At 37.1% G+C, this 18,180-nt stretch overlaps 1 protein-coding gene across 4 annotated transcripts in view; it reads left to right on the plus strand.

The window, feature by feature from the left end:
- MEIS1 (Meis homeobox 1) overlaps positions 1–18,180 on the plus strand; it is a 130,111-nt gene that overhangs the window by 103,235 nt on the left and 8,696 nt on the right. For all 4 annotated transcript variants that reach the window (XM_008573364.1, XM_008573366.1, XM_008573363.1 and 1 more), the window contains one exon: positions 3,872–3,948. In XM_008573364.1, the coding sequence (XP_008571586.1) occupies positions 3,872–3,948 (77 nt within the window). The remainder of the gene's footprint in view (positions 1–3,871; positions 3,949–18,180) is intronic.

Genomic DNA, 18,180 nt, shown 5'->3' on the forward strand with positions numbered 1-18,180 from the left:
CTGTAGCAATGGTCTCACTAGCCCAGTGGGCGGAACACAACAGGGCAACAGGGCTTTGAATGTGTTCACGGCAGCCTTGCCTGTGGCATGTTGGATTTTTGTAGTCATTATTTTTTTTAAGTCTACAAGAAATAAGTCATACTCTCCACAAAAAGTTTATCTAGTAAAGATGTATAGAATGTAAGATATTTAAACATATTGGGTTTCAGTTTAAAAGCCTACTTCTTTGTGAGTTTTTGGCTGACTATGGATTAGTTACGTGAAGTCATAGCTTTCATGTGATTCTAGCAGTCAGATTTTTTTTCAGGGAATTGAAAATTCGTGGGATACCAACGCCAAGAACTATGAGAAAAAAGAAAAACATCCATAGACAGGGGTTTAGGGATCTTTTTGGTACCTTTTCTTCCCCCTTAACAATGGCCAGATTATTGCGATACTTAATTTTGTCCAGGCTCATTCACTTCTGTTAAAAAAAAAAAAATATCCTGAACAACTGAAAATTGCTTAATGGAGACAGAGTGCTGGGTCTCTGTAGCTTGAGGCTGCCTAGCAATTATGCTGCATGAAATTAGACACAGTTTGTTCCAATTACTTAAAATCAGATCACATGAAAAGTGACAGAGGAAAAAAAAGGGTAGAACTTCCTCATTTTATGGTATTTTAATTAAGAAATCAGAAACTACATGATGTGGAGAAACAACCGAAATTTCTACAGAAATTTTGAGGGCCATTTTATGGCTCTTTGAAGCAAGTAATGATTCAGGTAATTTTAATGATCCAAAGAGAATTTTCCTGACACCACTTGCATCAATAAAACATGAACTCCATTTCCTTTATATGAATGTATGTAAAACTTGCTCACAAACAGGCATGAAAAAATACTCTTGAAAACACATGACAAATAAATCACTGTGACAATTCTCAATTTTCAAAGTAACTAAAGATAAATGGCATAAATATTAATTTTTATCCAGTTCTAGCCATAATGTTAAGACACACCTAACAAGACAGGGCAAAAGGTGTGCCGTCCAGCTATACTGAAGAGGGACCACTGACATATTTATTAGTGCCACTGAAAATCACCGAAAGAGATTTCCACAGGACCTGTAAAACTGTAAGCAAAAAATATTACAGAAGATGTTATAGACTGAAAACTGCTTTTGTACCTTAGTCTACAACTTTATATGGCAAAGAGTCTGAATAGCTGGATGCTAAAATTAGCGTATTTTGAAATCAAGCTTATATTCTGGTTGGGTAGTAAGAACTGCTGGCCTGGGTAACCTTTAACTTTAAAGGATCTTAGAACTCTGGATGATAAAATTGAGGATTAGAAACTTGTCCTTTGTTCAAAGTTGCATAGTTATGAGTGGCAGCATAATTTATACAATCTAATAGGGTCACATATATTATCAAAAATTCTTCAACTAGTGTAGACACAGAAATACTATACATCAAACCATAATTCAGTATTCTATCCATAAGATAAGAGATTCATTTGGTATGTATTGTGTGACAAACCATTATATAGTGGGAGTTATGTGTTAAACCTTAGGGTAATGGATTGCTTTTAGCTCAGTATCCAATCATGAGATTTTAGCTGCAATGGCTGGCATGTTGTAGGATCATTGTCACCTGTGATCTTCACCTATTATGAGGTTTATGTACTTTTATTTGAAAAAAGTGGGTTGACATCACTTTTAGGAATGAAGTGAAGAAAGTAGTGTCATGGATCTCAAATTGGGTTGCTTATAATTTCTGTGGGCTTTGAAAAAAAATTTATTATATAGTTTGATGTTGCATCTGAGTGAAGAGTATCTGTGTATCACGTCAAGGTATAGCCATTCCTTTGTTCCACAAACATTTACTGATTTCCTGTTATGAGCTAGTCTGGGCTTTGAGGATGGTGAATGGGAAAGGCAGAGAGTTTAGAGTTGGTAGATGAGATGGAAGAGACATGCCAGCAAGAAACAAATAAGTAAAGCATGTGTTTCAGAGTGATGCTAGTTATTAGGGAGATAAGAAAAAGACTGATTTGAGAGTAGTAAGGTGGGGTGGTGGTGAATGGGTAGGGTAAACCCTGACACTCAAGCCGACACCTAAAAGTGACAGTGGAACAGGAGCCGGTGATAGGAAGCAGCTTGGCTTTTGGAGGGCCAGAAAGAAGGACTGTGTGGCTGGGCAGAGGGATGGAATGGGGATGAGAAGTGGGCAGGGCTGGATGGTGGCGGGCCTTGCAGGCCATGGTAAGCAGTCTGGAGGTTTTTGAATAGGTGACATTAACGGGAATTATGAAAGACATTTGCCACATCCTTTGGTCATGGTGAGGCTTAGACACTGGAAAGGAAGCAGGAATTCACTGACTCATGTCTGCTGCTGGCCAGCCCTTCTCCTGGCCAGTTTCCTTACCTGTGAAACAGGAGTGAGGATAGATCCCATTTATGTCACCCAAAGGGATATAATAGGGATTAATTACCACCTTGCCTGTAATATACTTGGAGCTCTTTAGAGAAAGGCACTATATTCCATGAAAGCAAAGCCTTATTCTGATTGTATATTTATTGATTAAGTGACAATCAAAGACAATGCTTGTGGGAAAAATTGTTAGATCTCTGCTCTCCACACATGAATCCCATTTGTATAGCTATAGAACATATTTAAACTTACATATAAGAACACTGAAGTGGTCATTAACAAGCCTTTTTAGCAACTAATCAGACATTATTAATGAGATTAAAAGCTATGTTAACTAGCATTCAATAGACCAGAATTTAGTCTCTATGGCACAGATAGTTAAATTGAGGGTTGAGGGTGCCCTTTCCCTTTTGTAATGAAAAGGAGGGTTGACTCTCAGGACAACTTTATCTTGAGAGAATTTATTGGAATGTGGTGTTTCAAGCCAGCCAATGTCTTCGTAGATGGAAACCATGCCCTCAGCTCCTCTCCTAGGCTGTAGAAATGTGTGTTTCAAATTTTGGTACACTTCATTATTGAACAAAAAGGTCTATGCCAAAACTAATTTCAGTAGAATTCCAAATACTCTTACAAGAAGGTGTGAATTCCATTTTATTATCTAATCCTGTAATACTTTTTATCCATTCTAACTCATGAGAAACATAGCTCGATTTACTCTTAGCATGCAAAATATGCTGGTGTCTGAACTTACACTGGCCTGTGTTTAGAATCCCCGCATGTGCTGACATTCAGATATGGAAACCAACTTTGGTTGCACTTTTTTTGTGCTTTGCTGAAGAGCTAAAATATAGAGTGGTTTTTAAAAATTACACCAATTTTAATGCCTTACACTGGCCTGTGTTTAGAATCCCCGCATGTGCTGACATTCAGATATGGAAACCAACTTTGGTTGCACTTTGTTTGTGCTTTGCTGAAGAGCTAAAATATAGAGTGGTTTTTAAAAATTACACCAATTTTAATGTTGATATTTGCATCGGTTGGAGGGACAATGTCAGGCTTAACTACAGGGGACTGATTGTTGGTCCAAAAGGTTCAGTTTAATGAAAATATTAAGTCAGGGTGGTATTCTTTTATGTGGTAAAAAAAAAATGGCCTGCCCTTATTTTAATCCTATAAAATACAATGAAGATCATACTAAACTTTCTGTGTTTGCAACAAATAAATTTAAGAGATATCAAGGTTCTGCAAGTATCCTAAGTAGCTATTTATACACTTCACTAATCTTTGTAATTGGCTTGCCTTTTACTGCCATTAATTAGATGATGTAGTATTCCATTAATAAGAGTGACACACCTCAGCATTTTTACCTTTAATTATAGACTTCACTAGACACTTAGGTTATTGACAAAATGGCCTGACTATTGCCTGCTGTACACATATCTTTCTTGTTCTCTTTCAGCACCCTTATCCTTCTGAAGAACAGAAAAAGCAGTTGGCACAAGACACGGGACTCACCATACTTCAAGTCAACAATTGGTAAGTCATTTGGCTTTGTGTTTACACACAATCTGTTTTCCCCTCTGGCAACCTGCAGCTAATGTTTTGCATTAAGGAGACACACCCAATTGCGGCTGCTATTCCTGGTGGCTTGTTGATCCAAAGGTGGAAACAAACTGTTGACTGATATGTGAGAACACTTGCTGGTATGGAAAATGAAACATTGCATTGCCTTCCACCTCCTTTATAAATTGACCAGTTTTATGCACAATATAAGTATGTGTTTAATTCACATACACTGTAGCTCTGTATATGTATCGCCCTCTCTGGCTTCTTTTCCCCTTCGGGATGATCAATAGAGTGGTATCATCCTATTTTCTATGAAACAAGAAAATCCACCATCACCTATCAGTCAGGTTTTAAATTCATGGAATAAATAAACTCAGTTAGATTTTGTTAGGGTTATGCATTCAAAGATAGTCTCCCCTTTTCTCTTATCTCCCGAATATTGAAAGGGAGAAATTATTTGTTTCTCCTTTGAAGCTATTGAAAGCCTGATGTATCTTAGGGCTGTGCAATACTGTTTCTAAATAAAGTGTAAATTCCTGATTTGGGGCAAAGCTGAGATTATGTAGCCAGTACCAGCCAACAATATTCTGACTTAATGTACAGCGCTGTGGCAACGAGGCTTTGAGAAGGTATGATTTATTACCCTTTGTGAATGTGCTGAAAGCCAGATTTCATATAATCACCCAGGGCTAGTGTCATATTTGAAGGGTATCGAAATCCAATATCCTCCAAAACTAAGTGTATCTAATTAATTGTCCTAATATTTTTACATTAGTGTTTATGATGGGGAAACCTTATCCTCTTTGAAGTAAAATCCAGAAAAGGCCCAAAGCCTGGTTGGGGAAAGAGAAGAAGTGGGAATGCCAGTCTGTAGACAGAGGTATTTCCTTCTGTTCAATAAGTGTCAAAGATTAATATTACAGAATCTCTGATTACATGGCCTAATCCATTTTGGTGAATAAATTTGTTCTTGATGTCCATTGCACCTACATTAACAGACCCTTCTCTGTTAGAGAGTCTGGGAGCCTTAGGGAGAGATTTTAGATATATTAAACCCCATTACAGAAAATGTAATTTCTGTCAATATAATCCCATGTATTCTTCAATTTAGTATTTTAGAGATAACAAGCTACTTACAATATATTTGCCTTTGGAGGATTAATTTACAAAGTGCACTATCTGCAAGACACAGACAGATTCACATAAGCATTGCTTGTAAGGGTTATCAATTTCTATGACCTTACCCCAGCCTTGAGAGATCAATTTTTGCAGCCCTTTTAGTCAGTGGATAGGGAACCAACCAAAGGCATACTACATCTAAATGTGTTACTAGGAGCTGTGTTACTGCTGAGGTTTTTTGTTTGCCTATTTTTACCTGCTATTATACCTTAATTTTCAGGACTGTTAATACTAAGTATTTGAACTTAGTCTTTCAAATGGTTCTGGATGATATCATAGGGGAGACCATCAATTTTGCATGCGCACCTTAATTCTTATATTTTGAACTTAAACTGATGGTGAAGCAGTTTTAACACAATGGAGGCTGTACAAACAGCACATTTCCCTGGGAGATGTTCCTGTTTAAGGGCAAAAGAGCGGCAGGGCGAGCTCTCTAATTAAGGAGCGCAAAGGCGCTGCCGATCAGGTGATCTATCATACATGCCATCTCTCTTCCTCCTCAGTGTTGCTAGCAAACTCCATTCATAAACATGGTTACCAGAGAACCAATTCCAATACAAGTCGCTTTCTATGGGCGGACAACCTTATGGGATATTTCCTGTGAATGCAGGGACAGGAAGGCATTCCTGTAACATCAAGCAGCATGTATACGTTTTCATTTTCCTAGATTCTATGCACAGCCTCTACTGGAGAGCAACAGTTCTTAATCAGTGATCATGATTCAACTTTCCCAGTTTTGTATTTAGAAGGGAGGAAAAGGATCTTTAAAAAACTTATAACACATACTGTAAAATTATTTTTCAAAGTGTATGCATCCTTTACCCTAAACTTCACGCTGAAACTCCATTCTGCACAGGTTATTTATAAACGAGGTTATATTTACTTAGTTATTTGGGACCTAAAAACAATTCTGTTTGTAACTGGCACTTTGTGTCACATACTCTCTGGCTTTTGCTTATACGTCATTGCTTTGCATTTGGCAATTGTTTCGACTCTTAACACACTTAGTTTGCTGTAGAGAATGTCCCTTGAGTAACTAAAAGTTTTAAGAAAGTTTCTCTTAAGTTTGGTGAATAATGTCATTCCTATGTTGTACTCTCTGGCTTTTGCTTATACGTCATTGCTTTGCATTTGGCAATTGTTTCGACTCTTAACACACTTAGTTTGCTGTAGAGAATGTCCCTCGAGTAACTAAAAGTTTTAAGAAAGTTTCTCTTAAGTTTGGTGAATAATGTCATTCCTATGTTTGATTTAAGTTTTTAATAATGGTTTCTTTTTTTTTTTTGTCTTTTTGTCTTTTTTCCGTGTCCGGCAACGGATCGCAACCCTCAGTGTTGCCCCCGTACCGGACCGGTTTAATAATGGTTTCTTAATTTTCATCCAAACCTCTCCTTTTAAGGAGATGATAATAGATTTATTTTTCTTTGGGCTTTGAGTAGGAAATACAATGCAAAAATGGGGAAACCCAGATGGCACCGTTTGGAAAGTGTCAGAGCATCTTACACTATAGCATATTTGAGAACAAAAAACAGAGTAACTACAGAGTGATTTTCTTTTTACTTCATTGTGATATAGAAACACACACACATAAAATTTGTTTGAGAGTTTGTAAACATTTTTCCTGTACTGAGCATCTGCCCAGGTTTTTTCATTCTAGAAATAATAATTTTTAAAAGTCATCATTTGGGTTTTAGCATTTTCCCTTCACTTCATTTAGCCACAACTCTTAAAATTTTGTGTCTTCCCTTCTTGGATTTCTTAAAACTTGTTAACACACATGTACATTTTCGTATGAACTATGAGTCACTGTTGAAGAGATTTAATAAAATGCTGAAGGGTAAGTTGGGTGTAGATCAGTCATAATTATTGGCAGCAACATAATGTATTGAAATACACAATACGTAAGTGAAAAATATAAACTCACGTCTAGTTGTTCACTTGTCATGGAAACCCTGCCTGATGCAGCTTTAAGTTAGACTTTGACTGAAAAGTGAGACAAGAAGTTTGGTCCATTGTGATGGTTCTTTCACTACATCATTGAATTAATTTTACACTTTGTCAATTGACATAAGTGATATATGCTACCGGCCTTGGCTGACTAAGGCTAAAGTAGATGGAAACTGAGGAGAGAGGGAACAAAAGAGAGAATTTAATTGTAAACAACAAGACAGATTTGATTAGGAGAAAATTTAGAATCAAAGAAATTAATTGCGATGACTCATACCTGGTCTACTGGTCATAATAAAAACAGAGAGAAGAAATTTTTAAATGGTTGGCATTAGTACTATAGCATTTGGGTCCTGGGTTGGGCTGAGAAATTTGTTAGACGAGACAGGCACTTATGCGAACCATTTTGTTAAAAAATTTTACCTAAATTATCTAGGTATTTGACGTAACAGCATATTTTTAAAAAGTCAACTTTCATAGCTAATTGCCTAAATATTTTAATCTCGTTTGTTGTGGTAGACTCGAATTAAAAGCATAATCACTTTTGAAATGCAGTATGCATCATAAGTTTATGTATTCTTCCTCTTTTGATCTCTCCTTCCCAATTATGATTTTATCCAAAAATGACAAATAACAGCATTTGGGACTTTTGTCTTTTTGTTTTTCCATTGTTGTGGTGTTTGTAACAAATACTTCTATTATATCAACAGTGAAAACGTATTATTAATATGCTGAATGTTTTAGTCACGTAAGTAGAAACATTTTAAAATTGGGGATTAGATGGTTATTTAGGTCTTTAAATATTTAGATAGAACTTTAAGGAAACACACACTCACACACACCTACAAAGTTAATACTTGGTTCTTTTTTCTCCTGAATATACCAATTTTATTTTTTTATGTTGAAAATGTGAGTGTAGAATGGTCAAGTAAAAACTCCCTTATATGTAGTCTCATCTCACTGTTGCAGACCTGGGAATTCGCTGTGATGAAAACTTAAGCCTTGTGATTGTGTTGTAGTAGCTGGATGCCTTACACATATCCTGTCTCAGCAGCATCTTAGCCTAGGGTGCACCAAATAAATTTTACGGTTTCTTTGTTTACTACTTCTCATCCAAACACTTTCCCATTAGGGCCTGATATCAAATGATTGTCCCTTTATGCTCTGAGAAGGCAAAATGGGTTTTAGGTGCAAGTATATGTGAAATACAGTATGTGTGTAGATACATCTCTACAATCAATAGGGTAGAAAAAATTTCAAGTAGCATCCTCCCATCCGAGGTGACATCTGAGGTGACAGTGTTTGGAACTACTGCACTCTACGGTTCTCAGATTTAGTGCACATACCAGATTTTCCTAGTTACTTCATTTATTGCCTTCAAAACTGCAAAGCATTCAGGCATCACTCCCCATTTATTACTAGTGGGGGAAGAAAAAAGAATGCTATCCTTAGAGATTTATGCCACTGTCAGGTAAAAATGTAAACTTATTTTTTAAAAATAGGATTTCTTTTATTATAATAAACAGATTCAACTGTTAAAGGTCAAGTTTCTTTCTGAGTTATGGTAATAATGTAGCAAATACTTTTATAAGTAATCAAAGATTCTATAAATATAGGTACCTGTTTAGATGTAAATGTTAAAACATTCACAAATTATCCTTTCAACTTCTGTGATCTAAAAATCAATAGGGGTCATAGGGTTTCATAGAATTGTTCTGTTTTTTTCTTCCAACATAATTTAATAATACATTTTACAGATGTTGTTTAAACATTAGGCACAGATTGTTTTGTCAATAAAGCTAAACAGAGGCATGACACAAAAGCAAGAAAAACAGATGTAAGAAAGAAACAAAAAAAACAGGGCATGGTGCAAGCAGCAAGGGTCGCTTGTTTGCTACGCAACTACAAAATGAAAGCAGGAGCTGTATGGTGATTTTCCTTGCCTAGAAATTACCTAGGGATGGAACAACTTCACATACAAAAAGTAATTTTATTAAGCAGGTGCTTTAACTTTTTCCCTTGAGAATTTAAGTGTAAGGTACATTTTAAGTAGACTTCCTAATTCATCAATGGAGTAACAGGTGCAGTATTTTAAAAAGAAGGAGAAATATAAATAGAATAACTCCCCAGAACATTTCAGAATGGGTTGTTGTTCTTTAAGCCTCAGTTAATTGCTATGCTTTCCACCTCGAGTGTCAATTCTAATAATATTACCTTTACAGGCACTTACTCTGGGCTTAGATTATAGCAATCAGTAATACTCACTAGATAAAATACTGTCTAGTTGCTCATAAGAAAATATTGAAATCAGTCAAAAAATGTTTAGCTTGCATATTGCCTGAAACAGAGCTGGCGAGGCGCCAGACAGGCAAGGTATTATTAGGAAAGCTGAGCAAATAGCTCGCAGGGAAAAGAGCTGTGAATTTAGAAACCTTCAGGTATTGTCATGTCAGAGAGTCTTAGGAGTTCAACAGAGACACTGCTTTTGTCTGCAGATTTTAAAAATTTCCAGCAAACAATCCTCTTTGAAAATGACTCGCAGTCTGTTAAATATACTTTGTTGTAAGTTTTACACCATAAGTTTGCTCAGAGCTTTTCGCTCTGTGTAGAATCACATCGTTAATACTGCTAAGGATGGAAACCCTTAGGAAATGTAGGTGTTGGCCCAGTGTGCCAGGTGGAAAAACCCTGTCTTTTCCACCGTGGGACGTTCAGTCTAGCTCAGAAGAGAAACAAGAAAGTCTGAGGTGTAGGCAGGTGGATCTGAAAGTCCAAATTCTGTTCGTGTAACCACTATTTCTCCTCCAGCTAGCATTCAAAGACAGCTTCAGATCTTTTCAGGAGGACAACGCAAGGTGCCTGAAACTGAGAGCCCCTACAACTTGAGCAAGTATTACAGGACCATTTAGCCTTGGGGTTCAAGTGAGGCACAGAGTTAGGTGTGTTGGGAGACTGATTTATCCAGCGTGGATCCAATGTTTCTGCATAGCTGTGACTCCTTTCAAGGCAGTTAAACCAGTGGCTTGGCAGTTGACTTTGAGCGTGGTGTGTAGGTCAGCCTCACTTGTTGCAAGTCCCAATTAAGGCAGATGTGATGTTTTCAGTGTCTTGGCGGAGACACCGTTTTCAGATACTTGGCAGTATCTGGTCAGAGAATGTAAAGAACTCCCTGCATGTAATGCATCCCAGTGGAGCAGGACTGATCTCCTGTTTACTTGGGGAGAGCATGGGAAGTGAGGGAGGGGCCGAGAAGCATCATGGTCAAGGGGGAAGGGCTTGACTGTGCCCATCCACAGGTGGCTATGGAACAAATTCTTCTGTAAACTTCATGACTAGAAAAAGTAGCCAGGGTGAGTAAGGGGAGCGAAGATGCAGGAGAAAGACACTGGAATCAAAATATTTCATCTCTGGTCCCTACTCCTCTCTGATCAGATGCGTGTCCTTGCTCAAATCACTGTATCTCCATGGCATCAGTTTCCTCTGGTTTAAAATAGACAGGTAGGACTAATTAGTCGGGACTCCAAGATCTCTTGCTGCTCTAATATTCTACACTATAATATTGTGAATCAAAGAAAAGCAAGGTGAATGTTCTGAAACTGACTCTAATTCCAGCTCTACCCTAGGAGTCAAAACCAAAACAAAACAAAAACCACCTTGATAAAGAGACGAACAAGAAAATTAATTAAAAAGTTGTTACTTTTCCTCATCTTAAGTAAGGAAATCAAACACTGTAAAATAAAACCTAGATGAAATTAAACATTATCCCAAGACAAGAAAAAGATGTGTGCTGTCATTTTAGGATTCATAATGAAGATAAATCAGTTGTTTTTAGCAGTGTGCTATGAGTCTGTGAAGGGCATGACAGATAATAGGCTTGAAATTTCTGAAGTTATTGTACAGCAAAATTTGTTTTTTCCTCAGGCATTCAATCTTTTTCTCTAGTAATTTTGTACATGACAAACTTTTTTAGTGGGTGCATTAATAATCTATAAGTAATGGGTTGTCAGGTGTCAGTTAGATAAGATTAAAAGACTGTTTAAGCATTATCCATTTGCTTCTTTGCATGAATTTTATAGGTCAGGAGAAATAACTTTTTGAATTGTGGTTCTGTGTACGTGGGGTTTTTTTGTTATTTTTTTTCCCTTCCTTTTCGTTTGGCTTCACTCCAGGTATACATGGAAGAACTGTATCACATTACATAAATCCTGCATGTAGGAGCAGATTTGAAACTCACACTATGTGAAACAAGGAGACAAATGTCTCAGCTGTCTTCTGTAAATGTATTTCAGTTTTTGAAACGCTACTCTTTGTCTTCTCAAAGGAAACTTTGTAAGGTGAAACAGAGTCAGCTACGAGGGGCATTGAAGCTTTAGACTTTAGGAGTTTCCTAGCAAGTCAGGTTTAGGTCTATTCTTGTCAAATCTGTCTTAAGTGTGTTTACATATAGTTTGCCTTTCTGGTATTTTCTGCTTGCACAGACCTGATCTCCACCTATTTTGTGTCAACAGTTGCTGAGGCTGGTGTTGGGTGATTAACCATTAAGCACTGAAGCACTGAGCTGTGCCCAGAGAGACCCCTCTCTCCCCTCTCACTTACACCATCATCTTGCTTCAGGCTGCGCCTACAGAAAACAAACAGCATTTTTTGAGCGGTTAAAAAGTCAGCCTAAAATATTAAAAAATGGGGCAAATGTTGCCTCCTTATTGAGTCAAACAGTTTTCTGAAAAATGGAGTGGGGCTTCAGGGAAGGAAGTGTTTCTGAGGGCAAACGCAGTGGTGGATCCGGTCTGCGCTGCTCCAGTGTGTATGTGTAGAGTTTTGTGTACGCCCTTAGGCTTATGTTCTGCCTCAGTTTTAATTTCTAGGGAGAAAGAAGACATTAAAAAAAAAAAAAAAAAAAACTCCAACAGCATGGACGCTTGTAACTTTGGCAAGTACGGGCTTTCCCGTTCAGTGCCCCTAGTCATCATCGATATTTTCCTCTCTATTTTATTTTCATTCTTTCAAAGTGTTTAGCCTGACCCATTAATATGGAAAATAATTAACTCTCCTGAGCGCTTGACGCCTGAACAATAACAAATAAACAAAAAAATCTTAATCTGTTCCTACATCCTTGAAAGCTTTCTTTTCCTTTTTACTCTCCTAACTCACCAATGTCTCACAAGATTAGATCCTATCACTGAAGAAGGAAAAAATATTCCCTTTCTCAAACACATTAACTCTTTCAGGACCATGGGGGATTATTAGTGTTGGGTTCTAAATGCAGCTTAGCTCAAAAGTGAATTTCCTGTCATTGGTGAGATCTGGTTTAAGATTGATAAAGTCACTTTTTTTCAAGAACTGTGTGTTGCCTAGGGACGGGAGCTACATGCACCATATGACGAATATGTATGTTATATACATTTAAATGTTCAGTAATTTTACTCTAGGATGTTAACCAAATGTAAACCAGTAGTTTAAAGGACTGTTGTCTGGTTGAAGGGTTTTTTGGTCTATATCCCTAGAACATCTGCTGTGGTTGACCCTATTTGATTCCTAGTTTGGGTCAGAGTTCATATGTACTTGGAAGGGGTCGGGGGTAGGGGATGTTGAAAAAGCTAATGGAAAGAATTTTACATGCCCAAAAGACGTAAGATCTCAGCCCCGACGGCTGGTCACCTGGCAGTACTGTTTACAGAAAGGAAAGTACAATAGGTTATGGCAGGGCTTCTCAACCTCAGGGCCAAGTGGGGTGGGGGTGGGAGTGGGGGGACCAGAAGAAGACTCTCAGAATCATTCTGACTGAATTTAGTGTAAAAAAATTTAGTTTTTAGTCATGCTATTTCTTTTGAAATTGCAAGCAGGAATATGAGATTTTTGAAGTGTATCAAAGAGAGCATGGATTAAAATTTTAGAAACCTGGGCTACAGAACCATAGAGTACACATCCTAGGTGGGCATGTGTGCATCATCTGACAGATGAGGCTCAGGGCCTTATGAGGTTACGTTGCTAATTAGGGACAGGGGTAGCACTGATGCCTAGTCCAGTGCTTCTCCATTCCACCATTATGTATTTATTGTTAACAGCTTTATTGAGATATAATCCACAAAATATACAATTCAGCCTTTTACAGTGCACATGTATTATCAGTACTTCATTCTTTTTTATGGCTGAAGAGTGTGTCATTTTACGGGTCTAACACATTTTGTTTATCCATTCATCCGTTGGTGGGCATTTGGGTAGTTCCATTTTTTTGCTGCTATGAATATTTGTGTAGTGTTATGTATTTTTGAGAATCGTAATGACAGTATCCCAACAAAGTCCCATCTTAGGTTTTACAATTTGCAAAGCACTTTTCATAAACATTAACTCGCTCGATTACTGCAATTCTATTGCCCAGATGCTGATGTGGTCTCAGAGTGAGTGGCAGTTTTCCTACTCAGTCTTGCTGCTATGAATATTTGTGTAGTGTTATGTATTTTTGAGAATCATAATGACAGTATCCCAACAAAGTCCCATCTTAGGTTTTACAATTTGCAAAGCACTTTTCATAAACATTAACTCGCTCGATTACTACAATTCTATTGCCCAGATGCTGATGTGGTCTCAGAGTGAGTGGCAGTTTTCCTACTCAGTCTCACACTCTTCTCACGAAACGCTGCTCTAACTCTCCTTGCCTTTGGTCAGCATTTTAATCACAGCAATGATGAGTGATGTTGTTCAAAGGAAAGGACAGTCACACTGAAATTCAACAACTCAGCAGTGAAATGCACGTTCTGCAAAGGTTCCTCAAACCGACTTAGAGGACCATAAGCATTTTTCAAAGATTTGGCAAGTTCTAAGAGGCGATTTCGTCAGCGTTATTGTCCTCGTTTGAGAGATTTTGTCTTGTATGTCAATTGAGAGATTTTTGCCTTTTAGTATAAGTGGTTCCATTTGTATTTTAAGGATCTACAGATTACATATTGCTATATATTATAGAGAGCTTAGGTTAGGTTTCAAGCTTTACTAGTTGACACAGAAGTTACAGTGAATATTCCAAGGAGTAGACACACGCCTCCATTCAGGGCAAGTCATCTTCACTGTGTCATTCTATGGCCTAATATTGTGACTAAGCAAAACTAGAAATCAAGCTGAATTTTCACATACCCTCCCTAGGCATGAGTGTAGATTCCAGGCCTGGTAAGTTTATGGTTGGTGAAACCTTGGGGAGATGGAGCAACTAAAGGAATAACCCTAGAGAAAGGAAAAATCTCAGAGGTACTCCAAGATGGTGCTAGGTTTCTGTAATACTTTATGTAGAAGGACTGGTCACTATTCTAACACAATAAGATTTTAATTCCAATCATTCAAGGGAAATTTTCTTTGGAAAAGTAGTACATATTTAATCATTAGAGTGGCCATACATCCCAGTTGCCAGGAGTTTTCACAGTTTATGCCTGTTCTCACCATAATTATTAATAGTGTCCCTTCACTCTCAAAAGTGTCCCAGTTTAAATGACAAATTATGTGCTCATCCTATTCTCCTAATGGAGGTTGGCAGAAAACTAGGATTTGCCTTAATCTTGAACATATTTATTCAAGAATGTCTAAGGGATATTTAATTAGATGCAATTTTGTTGACTTTTGGTGAATATGGAAAAATTGAATTTAAATGAAAAAGGATTCAGCTGTTAAATCAGAGAGACATATCTATTCTTTGAAGATATTATTATACCTATTTTAGATTTTTCATTAGTAGAGAAAGTTTTGCTCTATTATCCTAGATTATCCTATTGCTTATACATTGTGCTAATAATCATTTTAAATCCATACACCTTACGCAAACTATTTTTCCTCACATTTATAAGGTTATACAAACTCAAATGTGGCAAATTGTCTGTCACATTTAAGTAAATATTTTATAAATGCCATTTTGTTGCTTGCACTTAATGTCAATGGATACTTAAGATATTTTTAACTGTTGGGTGTTTCTTGTGTGAGGTCTAATGAGATATTCCACTACTTATACCACTAAGTGGGAAGCCTAGGGCTTCAGTGGTCTAGAAGGTAGCAGATAGTAGCAAAAGAAATAGAGACCCTACTCAGGGAGCCACCTCTGCTTTGGATTTAGGTCAGATTAAAGATTTTAGCAAGCCCACATTATTTTAAAAAACAAAATTATTTTAAAATTTGCTTTCAAGGAAAGTTGTCTGTAATGTATATAGCAGGTGATAAATTATTTAAAAATTATTTCAATGTCTAACATCCAAAATAGTACATGGGTTTTGTTACTACTTTGCATCACCATTGTCAACTAATTACAATTTTTTCACTAGCTGCTTTGAAGAAAATTTTACATGTAATTAACTTTCCCAATTGTGTTAGACAACTTCAGTTCTTTCTAGAGTGATTTGGCAAATGCCCCCATCACTGCTAGAGAAGGGAAACCTTCTTATACTGCTGATTGATGGGCTTCCTGTGATTTGAGCAAATTCCGATATTATGTTTCTAGAGTGGGTGGAGAGGAGCTGGGCTCCCCCAGCCCCTCCTCCGCTGGCTCCTGCCGCTGTTCTCTGCCCTCCCCACCCCTAGACACACAGATGATGTATTGCAGTCCTGGAACTGTCAGATCCTGGAGGAGGTTGAGAAACTAGGAAAAGGTGCCAAAAACATGATTTCATAAGGTTCGACTTGCGATTAAGTCAACTTTCTTGAGCGTCTTAAAATCATGTTTCATGAAATTTTATTTCACAAAGAAAGGGAATGTGAAAGGCTTGGACTCTGAAGACTGCCAGTTATGGATCATTAAATCCAATAAGTAAATGTAAATCTAAAATGAAGAATTCCAGCAAAAGATTTTGAAGTTGGTTGTTTTTGTTTGTTTGTTTAAAAGAACAGAGTGCTATTTGGGAAATAGCTAGAACTCCTTCCCTGAGGGTTTGTTTATCAAACATACTTTAAAGTTATTAGGAGATGCTGACTCTGAAAATAAAAGTAGTAGCTATGGTTTTATTTAAATGATGGTTATGCAGTTGAAAGAAATGCTACATCAAGGAAATCCATGGAACAGAAAAAGAACAAAGTTCTGGAATTCAAAAACTACTTCCCAGTATGTGAAATTTTATGTTTGAAAATTTTCATTATGCATAATTTTAAAATTACGAGATGTTTGTAGAAATTACCAAAAATAAATGATGTATCAATTAAATATTACATGTGCATGTTGTTTATTTTCAATTGAATAAAAAATAGTGTATGCAGAAATCACCGGTACTTATACTTAAGTATGTGTGGTGTTAATTTTTCTTATTATTTAAATACGTTTGTAGGTATTTATGACTATCCCTAAATATTACTCAAAGATTATTATAAGTAACACTTCCTTTAATGGATAATATAGGAATAGAAGGCATTTCCACTAACATATCCTGCTAGTTAATGAAATCTTTTCTTAATAGCTGATGATTTTAGCTTCTTGGGCATAAGAGGGTGCTGTAAAATGATATTTCTCCATACTTAGATGGTACCTTCTGAAATAAGCTATGTCCACCACTATCCTACAGACTATTCCCCCTGGCAGGAAGCACTATGGAGAGCCAGAGTCATGCCATTGTGTAGAAACAACACAGTTTTGATTCTATGTGGTTTATGGAGTTGGCTGTGGCATACCAAGTGTGGGCTCCCTTTAATCATCAGTGAATAAGTAGAACAGTATATAAGTAAACACTGAGGAATAGAATTGAATAAAGGTGAAAATGCCACTTCTGAAAGGGAGCAAATCATTTTTCTTTACTTTTATCAATATTACAGAGAACGTACAATGGAGGAAAAGGGCAAAGGCATGTGGAAAATGTTGTCTGTGGAACTGGGAAGCTGTACCTTGTATGTTGGCTCCCAACAGATGCCCACTGTGATCTCCTTGCCCCCCCTGGTTCTCATGAAGGGAAACTGAACTTAGCAATCCAGTTTTGGGGGAAGGGACCAGGGCAAGGAGTGGAGGATAAATGAAAGGACAAAGGTCAGTTTCAGAAAAGCTGTTCTACCAGATCTTTCTCAGAAAACTATTCAGGTATCCAAAGACTGGGAATGAAAGCAGATAGATTGAAGTAGCAGAAGGAAAAACATAAAAAAAAAAGTCTAATGTAAACATCTAGGGGACAAAGAGAAGAACAAAGCAAAACTTCCTGTTTTTTTTTTTTTTTTTTTTTTTTTTTTATCATAAGGCAGAGCCACTTCCCATTCTCCTTGTCAGATTCCTATAAAAAATGCAAAAAATTAAATTCAAATTTAGATAATCTCAGGTCTCAGATTTTTGGAGATTCTGCTCCCCTTTCAATGTCCCATTCCCCCTTACTAGGACTTAAATCCTAAACAAACATCTACGTAAAAAAATAAAAAATACATCTCTGTTTATTTGGACATGGAATAAAGGTATAAAGACAACCGATTATCTTCCTATCCTTTGTAAGACTTCTTGTTTTGAGATGGGAGATAGTGTGGTCAGAAGAAGAAATTCTACTCTATCTTTCTATGAAAAAAGGAAATATGAGGATTCTTTCACTAATTCAGTCTTCTACCATCTACAGAGAGTCCATTTCTTCAGAAGCGCTTCACAAAGATCATTTTCAAAGCAAAATAGGATTTAAAAAATATATATATATACCTTGATGTTCAGAATGTAATATGGAAAGCAAACAAGACATTTCCAACCTTAAAGATACTTAACGAAAAGGTTTACTTTTTTAAAAGTCCATTTTATGGCAAATTTGCATTACATTCTATTAAACTAAGGTGTGCAACTATCTATTTTAATAACTAAGCAAAACTGTCACATTGTCATATATTCCTGACATTCTACCTCTGAGTTTTAAGGGGTACAACATTTGGACATCAGTTGTAAAATTGTAACTTTTCTCTTACATCATTAAACTAAACACTTTTTAAAGAGACTTTATCAATGGGCCGGCCCGGTGGCGCACTGCTACAGTGCGCCGCTTGGGAGCGCGGTGGCGCTCCCGCCGAGGGTTCGGATCCCACATACAGACCGGTTCCCGCTCACTGGCTGAGCGAGGTGCGGGTGCAACACTGAGGGCTGCGATCCCGTTGCCGGTCCCG

This window comes from Galeopterus variegatus, unplaced genomic scaffold (assembly GCF_000696425.1).
Source record: "Galeopterus variegatus unplaced genomic scaffold, G_variegatus-3.0.2 Scaffold911, whole genome shotgun sequence".
In the NCBI taxonomy this organism is placed as follows: Eukaryota; Metazoa; Chordata; class Mammalia; order Dermoptera; family Cynocephalidae; genus Galeopterus; species Galeopterus variegatus.